The sequence below is a fragment of the Toxorhynchites rutilus genome, chromosome 3 (genome assembly GCF_029784135.1).
Source record: "Toxorhynchites rutilus septentrionalis strain SRP chromosome 3, ASM2978413v1, whole genome shotgun sequence".
In the NCBI taxonomy this organism is placed as follows: domain Eukaryota; kingdom Metazoa; phylum Arthropoda; class Insecta; order Diptera; family Culicidae; genus Toxorhynchites; species Toxorhynchites rutilus.
Genome location: NC_073746.1, coordinates 82993613 through 83013100, shown reverse-complemented (window position 1 = coordinate 83013100; position 19488 = coordinate 82993613). Strand labels below are relative to the sequence as shown.

General features: G+C 36.9%; 3 protein-coding genes across 4 annotated transcripts in view; 2 read left to right on the top strand and 1 right to left on the bottom strand.

The window, feature by feature from the left end:
- Positions 1-529: 529 nt before the first annotated feature.
- Positions 530-10154, top strand: LOC129774373 (serine/arginine-rich splicing factor 2). 2 transcript variants are annotated; one of them, XM_055778106.1, is made up of 5 exons: positions 530-761; positions 1188-1318; positions 1381-1767; positions 1829-1962; positions 9852-10154. In XM_055778106.1, exons 1-3 carry the CDS (start codon positions 705-707, stop codon positions 1730-1732), a joined length of 540 nt encoding a protein of 179 aa, XP_055634081.1. In that variant the 5' UTR covers positions 530-704; the 3' UTR covers positions 1733-1767; positions 1829-1962; positions 9852-10154. The 2 variants fall into 2 exon arrangements, with proteins under 2 accessions (XP_055634081.1, XP_055634082.1); XM_055778107.1 differs by having other exon boundaries at positions 8838-10154.
- LOC129774374 (cilia- and flagella-associated protein 276) overlaps positions 9425-19488 on the bottom strand; it is a 22783-nt gene continuing 12719 nt past the window's right edge. The window contains exon 2 of the mRNA XM_055778108.1: positions 9425-10520. Coding sequence (XP_055634083.1) covers positions 10208-10520 — 313 coding nt within the window. The 3' untranslated portion in view covers positions 9425-10207. The remainder of the gene's footprint in view (positions 10521-19488) is intronic.
- The window catches only part of LOC129774365 (zinc finger protein 501-like), a 3489-nt gene continuing 2255 nt past the window's right edge, over positions 18255-19488 (top strand). The window contains exons 1-5 of the mRNA XM_055778097.1: positions 18255-18457; positions 18629-19068; positions 19120-19203; positions 19259-19342; positions 19399-19482. Coding sequence (XP_055634072.1) covers positions 18435-18457; positions 18629-19068; positions 19120-19203; positions 19259-19342; positions 19399-19482 — 715 coding nt within the window. The 5' untranslated portion in view covers positions 18255-18434. The remainder of the gene's footprint in view (positions 18458-18628; positions 19069-19119; positions 19204-19258; positions 19343-19398; positions 19483-19488) is intronic.

Here is a 19488-nt window from a genome sequence, read left to right as displayed (position 1 = left end):
TTACCTGAAAAACGACGGAAGATTCAAAATAATAATCCATCCAGTTCATCCATTCACTTTCTTTTTTTTTTGTGTCATAAAGGCTTTCAACACTTTTGGCTGATTCGTTACCTTACATCCATTTTTGGAAGCATGTCGGGAGTGAGAATTGAACTCGTGATCATTAGCCTGAAAGGTACGGATGTTACCACTATGCCAGATCGCTCCACATTCACTTTCATTAGAAATTTAAAAAAAAAGATTTTCAATAAATACGAATTTAATTCAAAAATTGAACAAAAATCGCGGATACATTCTAAAAGACTAAATACTTAATTTTTGTGAACAATATTCATCATTATAAAAATCAAAAACAATTTTGATTACTTCACAAATCTCTCCAAGATCTACTCCAGACTATTCCCACCTTATAAAAGATATAACTACCCGTGAGCGGGCGAAATTGATGGATCCAAAAACATACGTCTTAAATTTTCTTGCAATTTTCGCCTCACCACCGACCAGTCCCCCGTTGATTCCGGGTAGGCCATTTGTAATTGCGCTTTGCTTGGTTGTCCTCAAAGCAGAAAGTGTACCCCGGAGGAGTGTCTTGTTTTACACCACTGTTTAATAGTTCGCTATCGGTGTGGTGCATAAAAAATTGCTCTGGCAATTAACAGTTCACTTATTAACGGTTAAAGCACACAGAAAACATTGCGGATACAATGAGTCTCGGATACGGGAGGCCTCCTCCAAGGATTGATGGGATGGTTTCCCTGAAGGTAAGAGTGATGCCATGTTCTGCACTCATTTCCAACAGGATGCGAAATATCAAAATGGAGGTCAAATGAGTGAAACGCCGGAGCGTTGATATAAATATATATATATTTTTTTGTTTTTTTCGTTTGCTACAAGTTTGGCAATAAATTAAATCTATTAGAAAAAAAATAATTAGTGCTTAATGCGAAAAATAGAAAATCAATTTTCATAAGTATCATAGGTATCAGAAGCGGGATCGTTATCGATTTGATTACGATTTTCAGTGTATGTAGGAACAGTCGTCGTTTCCGCTGTACATGTTTGTGTGGAGTTGGAATTTTGTTTTTTGAAATATATTTGGTCTTTTAACTAGCTGCTGCAAGCAGGTTTCGCCAAAACATTTTAACACGAATGGTAACAAATTGGTGATATTTATATTTCTCCATTAGGTTGACAATTTAACCTACAGAACCACCCCAGATGACTTGAGACGAGTATTCGAGCGTTGTGGTGAAGTGGGTGATATTTACATTCCTCGTGATCGACACACTCGTGAAAGTCGAGGATTTGCATTCGTCAGGTTCGTTTTGGGAGAGAAAAAAATTTAAGAAATTGAATTCATACTATTTATCGTATTTCTAGATTCTACGACAAACGTGACGCCCAGGATGCTCTGGATGCCATGGACGGCCGGATGTTAGATGGCAGGGAGCTTCGCGTTCAGATGGCCCGCTATGGTCGTCCAACTTCGCCTCAACGGGGAGGAGGTGGTAGCGGTGGTCGCCGTTACAACGGTCGTGAACGGGGTCGGTCTCGTGACCGATACAAGCGTCGTTCTCGCTCGGCAGAACGCCCACGCGGAGGCGGTGCTGCCCGCCGATCATATTCCCGATCCAAGTCTCGTTCTCGCGATCGTTCCCGATCCGGCAGCAAATCATCCCGGGGCAGAGAATCCAGATCGCGTAGTCCATTGGACCGGGGAAATCATTATTGAGTTGACGAAACATAAAACATAACGTATGATGGAACGTGAGTCAGAACCATGGCGTAGGTAACTAAGGTTAATTGTTTATGATTTTTTTTCTTACAGAATGAACGTTCCAGCCAAACAAAGCAGCAACATAATTGGAACGAATGAATGATGTATATGCGTTTATGTAATTTATTTTCACTGGATATATCCAACGATGACTAAAAATGGATACTGACGACAATTTTAGCAAGGTAATTTAATATAAGTTCATTTTACCCATTCATTAGTTCTGGAACGGTTCCAGGCCGAAGTTGATAAGTTCGAATTCATATTGAAATTTTTTTCGTTACTCAATCATATCTGTGGCAGAACATTAAATTCCATTGTACATTTCAATGTTATTTTTATTGAAAAGAAGCTGATCTTAAGATCAGAAATGCTACCCGGCCGTACAGTCCAAATTTTTAATTTGAATCTGTTATTCATAGTATGTCAATACATTTCCCGAATAGACCAATAAACATGGAATTGACAAATTGGTAATATTGAGCATCCAAAATACCACTAATCGGCTTTTAATGCAGAATAACTTTTTGTTCAACTGTGTAATTTTTATCAGTATTTAGTGTAAAAACGAAAACCGAAAATATTTTCTATGCTCGAAAACGGATTCAAATGTGTTAACACTTGACTGACCCACGCTGATGTGGCAAACCACTCTACCGCCACAACGCTTCATCATATAAGTTTGATTTGAGATGGAACAGAAAATTCACTCGGTCATTGAATAAAACTTCTGTGTCCTGATTTTTGATTTTAGAATCGTTTCGATTTGCACTGGTATGGTTTTCAAATGTTCAGTGCAATCGCTTACATCACATTCTATTTTCGAAACATGAGATTAAATTATTGAACAAAGCGTGCGAATTAAGTAGAAAATAGTTTGATTTAAGCATTTGCGTCGACTCTGGTGATGAGCCGGCGATTTTCTTACCGTGGGATTTGTAGCGCATATCACGTTTTTCTTTCGAAAACTCCTCGTACTATTAGCAAATATCATTTACATTATTTACAAACATTATTACTACTATGTGTAATTGGACGAAAAAAGATGCACGATCGAGCGAGTTCCGTTTCCTCTGTTTGAACTAAGGAAGTGGCAGTAGTGGAGTATTCTATTCTTTTAAAAGTTGATGATCCATTTCAAGGTAGTCAGTGATACATGTTTGTGACAGTTCTTGGTATCACTTTCGCTCCGCCTGGTCATATTGCCCCTGTCTACCCTACTAGTTTGCACTTTAACTCTTTTACGGGTAGTGGCATCTATATTGCCACCAACGATTTTATTTTTTCATCTTTAACAATAAATTATCACTACTAGCCTTATGTGGCACCTAGTTCTGATATCTAGCAACATGCCAGATTTTTTTGAGCACGAAAAATTAAAAAACTTTTCATTTTGGAGCCATTTTCGTGTTAACAACTCCTAATTTAGAACAGCAAGAGCGAATTTCCCGAATAGTCATTGAAAAACAGTCAATTTGTTGAAGTTTTTCATACATATGAACTGTTTTGAACCTGCTGAGTCTGATCATGAGTTTTATTAATTGTTTTTGTTGTTTACCATCAAGTGTTTACCGCTGGCCGGGCAGAGGGAACTATATTGCCACCGATTTTTTCAATGTTTTTAATTGTTTAAAAAAACAAATGGTAATTGGAAGTAGCCAAGTCTGGTGAATTCCAATTCAACCACTTTCCTTGTGAATCTTGTTTATTTTAGGCTCATTAGCATTTAGCTGTGACAGCCGAATTTTAATCGTGTACATGTCACATGATTATCATATCTATATATAGAACATTACACAGTTGCCATTTTTCGGCGTAAGAGTATTCCTTCTATACCATTGCATATGGTACATTTACACAGTAGCCATTTAGGCGTAAGAGTATTCCTTCTGTTCTTCCATTATCCAGTTAGACCACCGGACAGTTGATATGGTCATTGTTGAGTTATTAATAGAACAGCAGCAGATGTTTCTCACAGGGCAAACCAGTTGTATGGATGAATCGATCTTACTTCGACCGTGGATCGATCTTCATCGCTGATGATTGTTGCGGGGACGTAGCTATTCTGTAACAACACAAAGATGGTCAATGAGAGCCCTGAGTTTCGAACTCACGATCGATCGCTTACTAAGCGAACGCGCAACCAATGTGGTTACGAAGACCCCCTTGACGGAGTATTGTCATGAAGGAAAATCATTTTGTGTTGCTTTTTCTGAAATTCCCGTCGTTTTTGGAACAGAGCAATTCGGTTCTATTCGATTTAATTCGATTAAATCTTCGATGTGGCCGGTTATCCGAGGCTATCATATGATATAACCACTTTTCATCGTCGATCACGATCCGATGCAGAAGTGATATTATTTATTTTATTGACATTCGACATGAATCACAAACATTCTATTCGATTCGGTAGTGTTTTTTTTGTAATTCATTGCAAAAAATCAATTATGTCCGCAGATTATAGTTCGTAGGCACAAAATCTACATAAAACTTCTGATATTTTGAATCGCATATTGTTGACAGATGTCGAAAACATAAAAAGTGACGATCGATATGATTTTTAATCTTTTGCATTAGTATTTATAACTATCAATGTATTTTGGGCTAATCGAGACGTTCCTGTGACCTGATCGGAGCATTTTGACGGTTTATTTCCGAGCAATACTTGCGTCCTGATAATTCGTCCCATTTTTTGAATCTGGAAAGAAGTAAATAAAATAACCTTACAATATAAGTAATGACCGCTTATAAGGGTATAGTAGGCTAAAAATATTGTGGCGCGGAAAAAACATCATGAGTATATATGCTCTACAGAAAAAAAGCGTAATTTCTATTAGAAACTAGCTGACCCGACGAACTTCGTCCCGCCCAAAATAGATTTTTCGATTTGAATACTTTCAAACATCCACGTTTTCTTATTAAGTGAACGTTAGTGAGTTCAATCACTGAACTCTTCATTGATTGATTTCCTATTGACCCTTTACAATTTCCTTTTACTATAAATTGTCTAGTAGGGTAGGGCGGGGCTAGTTGGTAATTTTTGAATAAATTTGGTTATAACTTTGTAGTACGAAGTTTTGCGTTAGAATGTTATGTACCACAATGAAGCTTACCTTTTACCCTTTCAATGAAAAATAACCAGAGAATCAATTATTTGACATTTTTCTTTTATTTAACGTCTTTGGGTTTCAGAATATATCAACCAACTAACCCCACACACGGGGTAAATTGGTCAATAATAGGCATGTTATTTTTGAGCAAATAATAAGCGTTTTTCCATTCGAAGTTTCCTTCATTATGAATAAATTAATTGAATCAAAACAAAAACAGTTAACTAATATCATGTAGTAAGTAATAAATCAAATTAATGAAAATTTTAAATTATCATCGTTGAAAATTAGTCAGACAATCTTTCCTAGCGATTTTGTCTCTCATCCACTTTGTGGCCAACCAGAGATGCCAGGTTTGAGGACATGTCTTCATTTTGAAGACATTTGAAGACATTAGGGCTTTAGTCTCAGCGATCGAAGCGGTCCGAATACATATTCTCTCTAGAGGACATGAGATCATTTGCGCTCGAAAATTCGAATGATTTTGACATTAAATTTTTATTATTTTGGCCCTACAAATACAATAGATCAGGGGTTTTCAGATTTTTTTTATGGCAGAGCACTTTTTATAGCAAAAATATTTGACGGAGCACCTCCATTTTTCAAACAATAAAACAAATTCTATTTGCATTGATATTACCCAACTAGGAACAACTCTATTTCGATTGCTCCTCAAAGTTACACGACATCTGACCTATAGTAAACAAGATAAAGCACTATATGCCCAGTGAAATTAGAATAAAGAATGTTTTTTTTTCAAGGTGTGTTTGCAAGTGGAAGCATTTGCTATAACTTTGCGGAGCACAAATTTTCCGCGGAGCACCATTTGAAAACCCCTGCAATAGCTTAACCTAGATCTTTCAAACGACCACTCCATAAATCGAACGTCTTCCGGTTACACGCCTTTTCTACAATTAGTTTCGTGGATATGGTTTGAGTTATAACCAAAATTTCAAAGCTGAAATAAACAAATATAGTTATCACAGTTCCGTTTTTGTGTGAAGAACTTTCCTCCGATATTATGATGAAGACATTTTTTCGTACCATGTCAAGACTTTTGAAAAAAATTACCTTGCATCCCTGCGACGCACAACCGCTTGCATTTGTTTTGATGACATTTGTACCGTTCGCCCCAAAGTATATAGAAATAGCCTCCAGGTATGCTACATTACTCAATGCATTATTGTGAGTTCTGATATTCAATGATAGTGTTTATTATATTTAATGAAAATTTTACAACAAAAAATATAAATATGACAATTATATTGCAAGTGGTTTGTGTGGTGGTTGTCTCGTTTCAAATACACTGGGTTTAGCAGTAAAACATATGCCTTCTATATTTGCATATAGCTTGCGTAATGAAACACAGCATACCTCAAAATTTTATATGAGTTGCTCTCAAGCGATCAATTTGTGTGACCAACTAGCCTCTCTATATATGAAAAAGAATATTCATGAAAATTCAACAAAAATAATTTTAAAAGCGATTTTCATTAACACTTAAAGCTAATACGTACGATAAAGCTTGGTTTTACGATTGAGCAGTTTTTTTTCATGGTTATTAACCAGTTTTAAAACACATTTTATAATGCGCAAACCGTGATTGATTTTTGGCGAAAACGGAACCATGTCCGTATTTTTTAACCTACTTATTTAAAAGTTTTTCTGATTTGCTTATTTTTTTGTATTAGCAATTCGTTATTTTTCATCCATAGATCGCTAATTTTTTGGACGCTCAGATTCCAAGATATCGTCACTGACCAACTTACCCATATGACCAACTAGCCCCGCCCTATCCTACTTTCTACAAAAAATATTTTCAAACACAATTCTCGTTCAAGATTCTTCAAGCATTTGAAAATAACATGTTTCTCCGTTGCATGGAACACATGTTTGATACAGAGAATATTACAAAATTGACAGCTCAAATCGGACCATTCGTTTCTCGGATTTAGGGCACACCAACACATTTGGCCTTCCATTTTTGTTTATATAGATAGAAGATATAGGAATGCGTTATTCCGTCTGAAAATATTTTTCCACTTTCGAACAAAAATCAATTTCGTTATCGCCAACATCAAATGGACTAACAACGCTTAGCTAATTGTAGAACATATGGGAATTCAATTTTCCGGTTTTTCTTTCCGTTATATTGATCTACGGGAAGAGACGCATACAACGAATTATAGATGACTCAAATTTAACCATTCCTTCCTCGGGTTTTGCGCTTACCAACACATTTGGCCTTCCATTTTTATTTATAGATATAAGATATGGTAATGCGTTATTTAGCCTGAAAATCCATTTCCACTTAACAACAAAGATCAATTTCGATAGCGCAAACATCAAATGGACTAACAACGCTTATTATGATGTAATTTTCGAACATGTGGGAATTCAATTTTCCGAATTTTCCGACCTTCCTTCAGAGTTTTCCGAAAATTTTCCGATTTTTCTCTCCGCTATATTGACTTACGTGAAAAGACGAATACAACAAAATACATGAGCCTAAAATCGGACCATCCCTTCTTCAGGTTTTCCGCTTATCAACAGATTTTGCCTTACATTTTTATTTATATAGATTATTTTCTTCGAAATTTATTCTGAGATCAATATAACGAGGATAAGGAGGACGGCATACGTTTGCCTGATGCATTACGTATGCCCCGCGAAATCATAACTCGTATACCTACTCGCGCACGGTATCACAGACCGTTCTTCTACCCATGATGTTCTTCCCGCGCCACATTATTTCTAGTCTTTTTCTAAGCGGTTGTTTCTGTTGCAGTTGTTTTCTGCTGCAAATTATTCCGGGAACCGGCTGACACATTAGCCGTTTGTCAAAATTAGCCTAAAACGATATTAATTGATGCTCTAATTAGAAACTAGCCTTTTTGGCGAAGTATAGTCTATCGTTTTCGCCCGCTATTTCTCATCATTCCGTCCATTTAGTAACATGAGATCGAGCGTTGTCATGATGGCTGATCAAAATGATGATTTGATGATTTGTTGTTAATATTGCTCTCTAACCGGTCTTTTTACATGATTTTTTACACGTTGAGTTTGCGCCTTCTGTTCATGATGTTCTCTATTCACTCGCTTTAGGAAGAATTCCTAAGACTTTTGGCAAGCCTAAGCTCAACTTCAGCTCACCGCGAATGCTTCCAGTCCATCGTTTTTATTTTCTAAGCTGACCTACTTCATTGTCAAGTTTTGAAACATGTAATCCTCTCCGTCAACTGTGTATGCTATGTAGCAGGTGTTCACAATCATATTCGAAGAAATCATGAGAAGGAAAATATGTGGTTATTGTTTTATTATTTTCGTGATAAATCATGTGTTGAGATAATAAATATCATCTCTAACTCGGTAATAATAACGGTTTCAATTTATCAGAGTTCGAAAACATACGTTTGGGTAGGCCACTTATCAGGTAATTTCGATACTCTGCTGAGCTTCTTAGCGCCTTGAGTCCGAACTTTAAAAAAAGCGGAGAGAGTCGGAGTAACAGCCGGATCATTTTGCGGGGAATTGTTCATATATAAAATTCTGTGTTCATCAGACATGGTTTATTTTCTCAAAATGCTAACTGTACACGGTTTTATGAACATCGATCTACTTCAATATTTGATCATTTCTTGGAACAGGTTTCTGTAAATTTGAAAATTTTTATAACAGTATTTAGTTTGTATGAAACTTTGGGTCTATTCTTTTGATTTTCAAACAATATGAGTAAAACAAATCAATATAACCGAATATCATATCTACCCGCGATCCTCCTACGCACCTTTGTACAAATCTTCGAAATTAATTTTATAGTATTAAGTTTGTTAATCATAAATTAACCAATTCCGTTGACACCCTAATTCGAATCACAGCCCGCTTTTTCAGCTGTAACTCCAATTTAAGAAAAAAAAAACTATAACGATATTATAATGTTTCAATCACAGGGCAAATGCGGTTGCATGCTGTTACTGCTGCTGCTGTTGCCTGTAAAGAGACAGACTGAGAGAAAAAGAGGGCCCACACGCTGCGCGAGACTAAGACCGAACGCGCGATTGTTTATGCTGTGTTGCAGGAGAGATAAGCGTCCCCGTTCCGTTCCAGTGGCTCTCCGGTTTTCCGAGCGTCCGCGCGCTGAGGCAGAAATCTAGGATTTGGCAGACCATCGTCGACTTTTTGGCCGCGCTGAGTTTGCCTGCCTACGTACCTATCCATTGTTGTCCTTCTTCAATTTTGCTGCCCTTGCTGTGTATTTTATCGCTGGCTGGCTGGCTTGTAGCTGCATTGTAGCCGGGTATCGAAAGTGAAAGTCCAGGCGCGGAGACTGGTGTAATGATGGTGATGGCGCGCACCGATCGTTTGTTCCGACTACTGTTGCGGCTGTTGAGCCACGGGTGCGCACATTGCAGGAGGAACTTGAAGAGCAGCCTTCTGCTGCTACCGCCGAATATCTTTCTCTCTTTCTTTTCTTCTTTTCCTTTTTCTATAATTCTAGTGCTCAGTGTTTTATTTTAGCGTTTTTTTCCTATGTTCTTTCTATTTATTTGCTCCAAGTATTTTTGCATGTCTGTACCGATGACGATGCTGATAAAACAAAAAAAACACGCGAGCAGAGAAAGAGAGAGCACTTGATATGAAGCTGAGCCGAACTGCTTATGTTGTAAGCAAATCGGCGAAGGTAGATGGAAAATGTGAAAGCGAGAAGGAGATTTAAAGTTGGGAATGTTAGTAGCAGAGGGCACCTGGGAGTAATCACGTATGAACAAGCAGGTGATTCACACATATTGCAGAATTATGGTGCGTTTCCCGAAGCCGTTCGTGACAAGACGGCGTGTTCGCGAGTATCCTGTTCCGTTACCTACGGCCGATATATTTCTCTTTCTAGGTTACGCATAACTACTGTTAAGTTGCAGTTCCTGTTGAAAATCAGTTCCATACATAGACTAGTTTTATATTTCCAGATAAAAGCCCAACATTTTCAACACACCCAATCGTCGACATGCAAACCATTGCGAAGGCCAGCGGAAGACAACAAAATCTTGGAAATCCACTCTTCATACAAAAAAAATATCCACGCTCTAACCAAGTTTATTTGAAACCTAATGGTAAGTGAGCAAACCCAAACGAAGCTATTCTTTCAACAACTGCTTGAAGCGAACTATACATATTTAGTTTGCAACAATATCTTAAAACATATACATGGAAGCCCGATTATCGTATAGTGTATGGATGATTGAAATAAAAACAAATCAAGGTTAAGCGTCTCTAAACAGTCAATTTAATCCATCCGAAATTCTTTACTTGTTCGACAACTGCTTCAATAGTTGAAAAAGTTTCCGTCTCCGGTCTGACGCGAATATCCCGGATTCGTTAAAGGAGTATGTGGACCTGTGTTCATAAGCTTGACGCTGTTTGGTGATGCTTTCTCGTGAAGTCCTCCCATCTGCAGTGGATGCTTCAGTGGAATTATCTTCTCCGGACTCAAATCCCGTGTGTTGCGTAGTCGGCGGAATGTATCTTGACCCAATGTTTCCTCCTGGATGACGACGTCATTTTTATCCCGAAATAGTTCCTCCGAATGGTTATACTTTGAGGCAAGATTAACATCAAGCGAATCACGTGGTACCGGACTGCGGGAGAAAGAACAGAAGTTGGGAGAAATGATTAATGGTGAACCTGTTTTTGTGCGATAGATAGGGGCCGTAGAAAAATAAACGCTTAAAAAATCGTACAAAACTTTACCAGAAGCAACAAAAAATAGTTTTCGCAATTCGAATAAATGCGTGAAAAATCTCTAAACCTGATGATTTTGATTAAGAAAATACACACGTTAACATTTTTAAATATTTGTTTAACATATTCAAAACTTGCCTTTTCTGTTGTGCGTCGGAACTTACTATACTTCCCCCAAGGGGGAGTAAAGGAAATCGGGGTTTTCGAATTTTTTTGAGATGCCAAATGTCTTAAAATTGCATAAAACGTCGAGATCTAGTGTCATCTCGAAAAAAATATTTTGCTCAAAAATCGGCATTCTGGGACTTAGTTTTTTTTTCGGAGTACGAAACGAAAAGTATGGTTTTGGGTGCCAATAAAAATAGTTATCTCGATTTTTCATTCGGAACTTCCTACGAAATGTTGATTTGCACGATACCTCGAAAACCTCGATTTTTAGTGATTTTTCATTTTTCAAAAAAACTCAAATTTTAACGTTTATGCACCAGTAAAGGATGCCCGAATGAGCTAATATTATTGCATTATAGTGCAAATCAACATTTCGTAGCAAGTTCCAAATGAAAAACCGAGATAACTATTTTTATTGTCACAAAAACCATACTTTTCGTTTCGTACTCCGAAAAAAAAAACTAAGTCCCAGAATGCCGATTTTTGACCAAAAAACATTTTTTTCGAGATTACACTTTTTTTGCAGTTTTAAAACATTTGGCATAAAAAAAAATTCGCAAACCCCGATTTCCTTTACTCCTTGAGGATTTTTCGATTTTCAAAAAACTCAAACTTTGACCGCTTTGCGCCACTTTCCCTTAAGTCCGATTGAGCTGAAATTCGGCGTAGGAAAATTTTCAAGATGACACTAGATCTCGACGTTTCATGCTATTTTAAGACATTTGGCATCAAACTTTTTTTTTCGAAAACACGGTTTCCTTTACTCTCCCCCCTTGGGTGATTTTTCGATTTTCGAAAAACTTTGACCACTTTGCGCCACTCTCCCTTAGGTTCGATTAAGCTGAAATTCGGCATAGGGTGTTTTTTCGAGGTAGTGAACATTTTTTATGAGGTAACTTATTGAAATTAGAGATGACCATTTCCATTGGCACCCTGATGAAAGTACATGAGAACTTTAGATGAATTTTGCCTTTAATTTGATTGTTTACAGTCAAGTTTAGAATAACTTGTGAAATATGTATAATATGCGTTTTACAAAATAATTGATGTTGAAACACAAAGGAAAGAGCTCACAAAATAGAATGAACAATATGATGTTGGTTCAGGTTACACTGGTACGGCGACTGTGGTTTTCGTGGGAGAATCCATATATAAGATTGATTCTCATTAACCGTGTTGCACATAAGTCAACTTTTAACCCTTTCACTACGGCAGTGTGCTCCGCAGGAGTGCTACCGCTGTACGAAGCATTGCGCTGAAAAGTATTCATATCGCGCTGGTGTGATCAATGTGCAGTATCACCCTGATGTCGTCTATAGACGACACTCGTACACACAGGTCGTCGAGCGGATGTCGCCTATAGACGACGCCCGTAGAGAAAAGGTTGAGATTGAAAAGAATTCAATATCATCGTCTGCTTATATGGGAGATGAAAAGTTGTGCCTGGCGTACACGATTCCAGCTCTTCTGGTTATCTGAAAAAAAATTGAGCAGATTCTGAATCAGTAAAGATGCCGCTATGCCATGAACCTCGGACAAGTCAAAATCATCTTTTTTGACAAAGTGGCGGCCTTTTGAAAAATAAAATGAAATTTAAAACTTTTTTTCTAACATTTCCCAATTTTTTTAAAATAGTAAAATTTAAAAAATATTATTTTTTAGAGGTTCATGCGATAGAGAGATGCCTGCAGATTGTATCCACATAAATTCGACATGAATCGGTTCAGTAGAACTTGAGATATCATGTAGGGGAAAAGGGGGGAATTTGGACCACCTAAGCAAATCGCCTAATATTTCCAAACCAATACGGTCTAAATAAAAAATGTCACATTGTATACTGAGCTACACTTGTTTTCTCTCAATAAATAATGTTTAATCATTATATAAAGCTTCAATCTACCAAATATGTTATAAAATAAAAGAGATGATTTTTGGACATTAAAATTTGATGTGGGGTGATTTGGTCCAGTGTGTGTTTCATCGAAAAAAAACATACTTATGTTTATGTAAAGTATTTTGGGATAATGTTACAATCAGTAACAGTGTTCTGGGATCGATACCAGGTGTATTGGCCATATTCCAGACCAGAAAAATTGGATTTAGACCATCTCGAATTCTGCATGGATTTTTTTCACTGTTGTTCGAGCATTTTCAAACACTTTCGATGCTTGGTCAAAAAATATCCGTTCTTGATGACCTGCGTTGCTCTTTCAAGCTCCTTCTTCTTTCAACGTTGTCTGCCTATCCTCTTTTTGTAATTCAGCGGCATCTGGAATCAATTAGACCAAAGAAAAACCTCAAATCTGTAGGAACAATTCACCCCACAAAAACGTGTCCATGTCACCCCACACAACATGCAAAAATTAAAATGCAATTAATTTAATTTATTGTAATCAAACCTACAGTTTAGCTGCATCAAATTGTTCCTCTTCTGTAGGCGAACAGAACTTTACTGCACGTTAGTTACATACGGTTCATTAATGAAAGAAGATGACATTATAAAAAATCCAAGTTGAGTCGTACTTTTTGAGATAATGGGATGGTCCAAATCACCCCATATGTCCAACTCACCCCGTGTTATCCTACACCAGTTTGAAAAAACTAGTTTCGAGAAAAACGCGTTTGAAGTTCATTGTTATGGCCGTACCAGGTTAGATATCACATCACTTAAATGACTCTAATTCGGTAAATAATAGGATTTTCGAAGTCCCTTCTAGGGTATATTCTTGAATGCCTAAACTCCAGAAATATGAAGAAAAAATTTTTCGATTTCTTTCAAATTTTTAGACTAGAATACTGCCTTAATAAAAATGATTACGCGATAACTCGAAGAAGGAGCAACGGATCTAAACAGTCTGTATCAGGTGTATACTTCAAAAAAGTTATGAAAACCATTAAGTATGTTGGTTCTTAGCAAATTTTATTGGAAGTTGGAAAATTGGAAAGTCATTTTTTAAGCAAATTGTGTATATCTATAAGAATAAAAATGATTTGGCGTGCGTTCCTCACGATTTAACTCGATGAAGATCCAACAGATTTGAACAGTTGAACGACCCTCACTCACGGAATCCGAACAAATGAAGCGTTCAAGTTTGCCCCAAAACGTGCGGTCCTCAATGTGTTAAGGTACATACCAAGGCGCCTAGAAGTATATCCTAAGGTGAGGCCGTTTCGTCACTAAGTTGGTAGAGGAGCGGTATATGAAAACAGTGCGGAAGAAAGCAGAAGGGGAATTATTTGCTTGAAGCGTGGAAGAAACAGACTGATCACGAGCGAGCTTGGGCACTAGCGTATTGTGTTTTGTTTACAAACAAAACACAGTAGACTTTCAAGATGGCTGAAGAGTGCTTTTAGCAAGTTGGTCCACCTTAGGATATTCGCGACTACGAAGCTGAATTTGACAGCTTGTGTGCGTGAAGCGAATGTCAACAAAGAATTGAAAAAAGAATGTGATTTTTAAACGCACCGTTTTTAGCGTTTTTTGCAGAAATTTTCGTAATGGTGAGTATGTATCGAAAGAACTATCCTCTAGGATGCTAATTTAGTTAAATCACATAAATTTACTGCAGGAGAAAACGTTTTCTTACCGCATCCAAAGGACACTGTCTTTACTTGTGAAAAAGTAACTTTCAGGATACTAAATTTTAATAAAAATTAATAATTGTGTGCAAAATTTATCTTCCAAACGGTTGGAAAATGAGTTTTCCTTATGCAGTAAAAAAAACTTTGCCGTTGCTTAAGCTGAATTTAACTTATAAGTGTTTTTCTGTGACCTTGTTTCATGCATTATCAGGAGCCATCAGTCGGAGAAAATGAACCCTGCTACGTGGCTGTGGAATTTGCGGATGTGTTCGATTACGCTGCGGGTGGAAGCCGTTTAGTCGTCGAAGGCGAAAGAGTATTCAAAGCTGGACATCTTTTATAAGTTGGTGTTGAAGAAGTTCACGATGAAGGCTTCAGTATTTTCTCGTCCTGCCTTTAGTCATCATCTCCAGCTCGGAACACCATACAATAAAAATTCGTACGAAAATCTCCTTCTCCAAATGGTTGTTTTCGTGTTCCTGTAAAGCTGGCAAAGGGAAGTGCAAACACGTCATGGCTGTTTTGTATCATTTGTTTAAGTATGTTTTATTTTATTTCTTTATTATTGCACATTTTGCACCAAGTTGGACTGTTTCACACTTTTTCAAAAGTGCGAAAATGTGAATGTGAATACTTGGAGAGTAGAAGTTCGACACGGTGAAATGGAGGCTACAAATACGGGAGGTTTTTGTAGGTTCTATCTTTAGCAGTAGTCGTTGAATCCAGTCTAGATACCGCGATTTGTCCGTTTTCGAAGGGAAGGCATGAAAAGAAATTCCGGGCGATATCTCTGCTTACATCCGGGGACGACACAAACAATACGGCTTTTGAATTTTGCAGATTGTTCGGAGTCAGCTTCAAGCAAATTTCGTCCGACTTGCATGTTCTCCGGACAATTTGCGCAGCTTTTGACGTCCATATTTCACACGTTCTAAGGAAAATATTTTGAAAAATATTAGAGCACTGATTGAATAGAAGCCAGATCTTTGTATTTTAGGTATTTTATGAACACTAAGCGGATATTTTTATATCAAATTTCATTAATTCGGTTTACCTCTCTCGCAGGTAGATTGACAGAGGGTGTACTTCAACGGTTTTTTTTCACTACTAAATGACAATAAATTTTGGTTCGGAGCATCGAAACAGCTAAGAAAAACTATTTTTCAACAATTTCCACTAATTGTAAGATAAACACGGTACAAGTTTTCGAGAAATCAGTATATTAATTACAGAGAAAATATGCAACGGTTTGTTTACATATTTTTCACTCACACGCGAAACTTTCATAGGTGGCGACACCGTACCTTCGATGACGCGAATACTTCTAGGCGCCTCGGTGCATACAATAACTCAAAAATTACTAAATAAATTCATTACAATACATTCATAAAGGTTGGGTTAACATAACATGTTTAGAATATATGTGAGACCAACGTTGAGCCGACGGCTTGTACTGGGTTAAACTGACTGGTTTGACATTTGTTTATCATTGTGATCTCGTAATATGTACGAATAAATGACTATTCATTGGTAGTATTTACCAAAAAAAAATCATCATATATACCATTTTTGGGAGAATGCATAGATCCGTATTAAATCAAATCAACGTGATTTGACATATACTACAGGCGAACTATTTGAACTTATTACTCACTCAGATAAAATAGTGTGCAGAATCACGGCATTTTGTTCATGAGTCTATCTAAAAAGTCATAACTATCTATAAAGTCATAAAAGAGAAAGCGCGTGAATTTTGCTTATCAAAAGTGTCGAACAAATAAATGCTCCTCCGGGAAATTAATATAAAGTTACAGGAACGATTCAAGTTTATCAATCGTTACTAATGATTTCTCCTATGATATGGAAGTGCGAATTGAGGATATAGAGGAATATGTGCGTATCAACGAAATTTTATTAATAAAACTTACGAAAAGTTTTCCTCGAATATAAACAAAAACATATCCGATTGCATGCTGTTAGCTAGTAAAAGGGAGTAAATTTGACCACTAAGGAGTTGTGGATTGCACGAATATGATCGGAAGCTCAATGACGCGTTGGGTCCTCATGGTAACATTCAGGTAATTTATTCTTTCCGTTAAGATTTTTCTGTGTTGCCCTTCAACGAATCTTAATACTTTTTTTGTTTTTTCAGGGCTGAATAACTCGGGGCCTTTTTGAAGATCATGTATCATGTATCATGCATCCATAAATGTTTCAATGACAAAGTTATTGTTTATATGGACGAAAAAATAAGATTATGTCCGCGGGTAACAAGATTCATGTGAGAGGGATTCGGGCCCTGATTGTGAACACATATAATACACATATTTCTACATCAAATATGAGGCTTTTTAGGGAGAAATATACAGTGCTACAAACTCGTGTTTGTACCCCACTATGTAGATGTCTTTTCGCTATTCTTTCCGATCATTTTATTTAGATAAAGTCATAGTGTCTTATGAGAGTGAAAAGGTTTGCTATCTGTTTTCAGAAGAATACTTTTTATTTCTCTAAGAATGGCGAATGTAGTACTTGGCACATAAAGTTCGCAGAAATTCGGAGAAATATGGGTAGATAAGTTATAAATCATCAGATTTTCAAAAAACAAAAGGTTTTAAAAACTACTTGAACAACTTGAAACTACTTGATGAACTAATGGGAGAATGTTCCTTTCGAATACACAAAAAAACTCGTAGACAACGGCTAAAGACAGTTGCAATGAACAAGAGTTACCAAATTGAAGATGGAATTCTGAAATTGATCAATTCCTCCGAAATCGAATTTGAACTTCAACCACCGTACGAATATGAGTTTGAGTAAATTTTCATACATTCGCCAGTGTTGAAAAAAATCATCTTCGCTAAGCTCAACTATTTTTTTTATTTTTGAATTTTGACTCAAAATCAATGCCAAAACGTATATCGTTTCGAATGTGACGAATATCAGTTTGTTACTTTTGATATTCAAAGTATAAATAACAGCGAAATTATGAACCCCATTCAATTCATTCATTATAGCAAATTTGTTCATGCATCAGCGATATGAACAAAATGAACTCGTTTTAGACTGAAATAAAATCATATTCGTTACTCGTGAATATTTGTTGATATTCTAAGACACTGACATTCGCACATACATTCATTATTCTTTTTATCCTTAAAAATTCATTATTCATTCATTATTCTTTAGAGGAAAAAAACCATTACTCTGAAAACAGGTAGCGAACTTTTTCACTCTCATAAGACACTATGGGCCTGATTCTCGAATACACTTCACGGTGGAAACAAAATTAAATGTATCCACGATGACAACGGTACGGCGTCGACATCTGGATACGAAATTAGTTTCCTACTAAAACTTATCATTATGATATCAAATTATCTTCAGATGAAATTTCGTATGACATTTATTATATCACATGAAGGAAACAAAGTTTTTCATTCACATTGAACACCAGTTTGATACGAAGAAGTTAATTTTCATTAATGATTTTTTATTTGAAAAGATCTCATTCTGCCTGAAAACTCATTATTATCTTCGACACTTCACTAACTCGTGAAACGTAGTTCAATGGCGTGCCGTTTATTTCGTTTCCACCGTGAAGTGTATTCGAGAACCAGGCACTATGACACTTTATATAAATAGAATGTTCCGAAAACTTACTTAAAACGAACTTATCTGCATGGTGGGATACGAACACGAGTTTGTATCACTGTATATCCATTTTTCACCAATTTACAAAAAAATGAAATCATTCATACAAATTCAGACAATTTTACATGCTATTCACCAACACCAACGCGAAGAATCTTATAGTATACCTGGTTACTGTCTAAGTACGTTGGGACCAAAGAACTGTTGGTCTGAGTTTGACAGTTAACTTATCGGGAATCGGTCCCACTGTTGTCTGGTCTCGTCTCAGATGTAAACAAACCCAGAAAAAGGATTCACTTTTCAATGAGTGATTTGTATGGAGTTCCAAGGCTGTAATTTAATTAGCAATTGAACAGTTTTGTGCTTCGAATTCATTTGAATAAACACAATTTTGCTGGAGGAATGAGATGGCGTTTGTTAGCAACAACCTGTAAGTTTATTGTGATGCTTTTTCAGTGCAAAATACATCCCTCACAAGTTGATTACTATCCAACTTTCCTGCATAAATCATATTTTCCGAAGCACTGTTTTCATCTTGGATTTCTAAGATTTAGGAAGAGTTCTTGCATGCTTCGATAGCTCTTAACGACTTCCATTTCAGTGACCGATGCAGTTTCTGTACTGATATATGCAATGAAGATTTCCGTCACGCACTGGTCCCTACTCATCTTCAAGAGCAGGAGCTAAAAACTATCCTGCAAAAGTTCAGCAGTTTATCTCCCCAGTTGAGCAGTTATCCTACGTGTGGCAAATGCCGCCAAGAGTTTATAATCGCCCACTGCATCCCCGAGAGTTGCTTCCAAATTTTGTCCACCGCCAAACCGGCTGACATCAAGATGGAGCCAGAGTTAATGATTGATGACCACGACCTGTCGGATAGTGATAACGTTTTTAAAACGGACACAATAGTGGACTTTAGATCAATTGAACAGGAAGCCGAAATGCACATCAAAGGGGAAAAAGGAGAGATATTCGTCATAAGCGAAATGAACGAAGAAGACGAAGGTTTGATGAAGGAAGATCACACACGGCTACACTCGGGTGAGAATGTGATGTTTTTTTCTGTAAACATTGACTGACAATCTGTTTCAGGGAAGAAATCGCTTAAATGTGAAAAGTGTGAAAAAATGTTTTGCTCAAAATACAGGCTCAAACTACACGTTCGAGGTCATACGGGTTGGTTAAAAAAGTTCTCTTCACCAAACCATTCAGGAGAATTATTCCTTTGCAGATAATCCTTCCTATTCTTGTTCAAATTGCCCGAAAGCGTTCTGGAATCCTTCAGCCCTTAAACAGCACATTCGAACTCATACAGGTTGGTTAGTATATTTTACCGTAATGAACCATTCGCCAGGAGTATTTTTCTTGCAGGAGAACGTCCCTTTTCTTGTTCACACTGTCCGAATAAATTTACGGATCCTGCAGCGCTGAAGCGGCATATTCGAACTCATACGGGTTGGT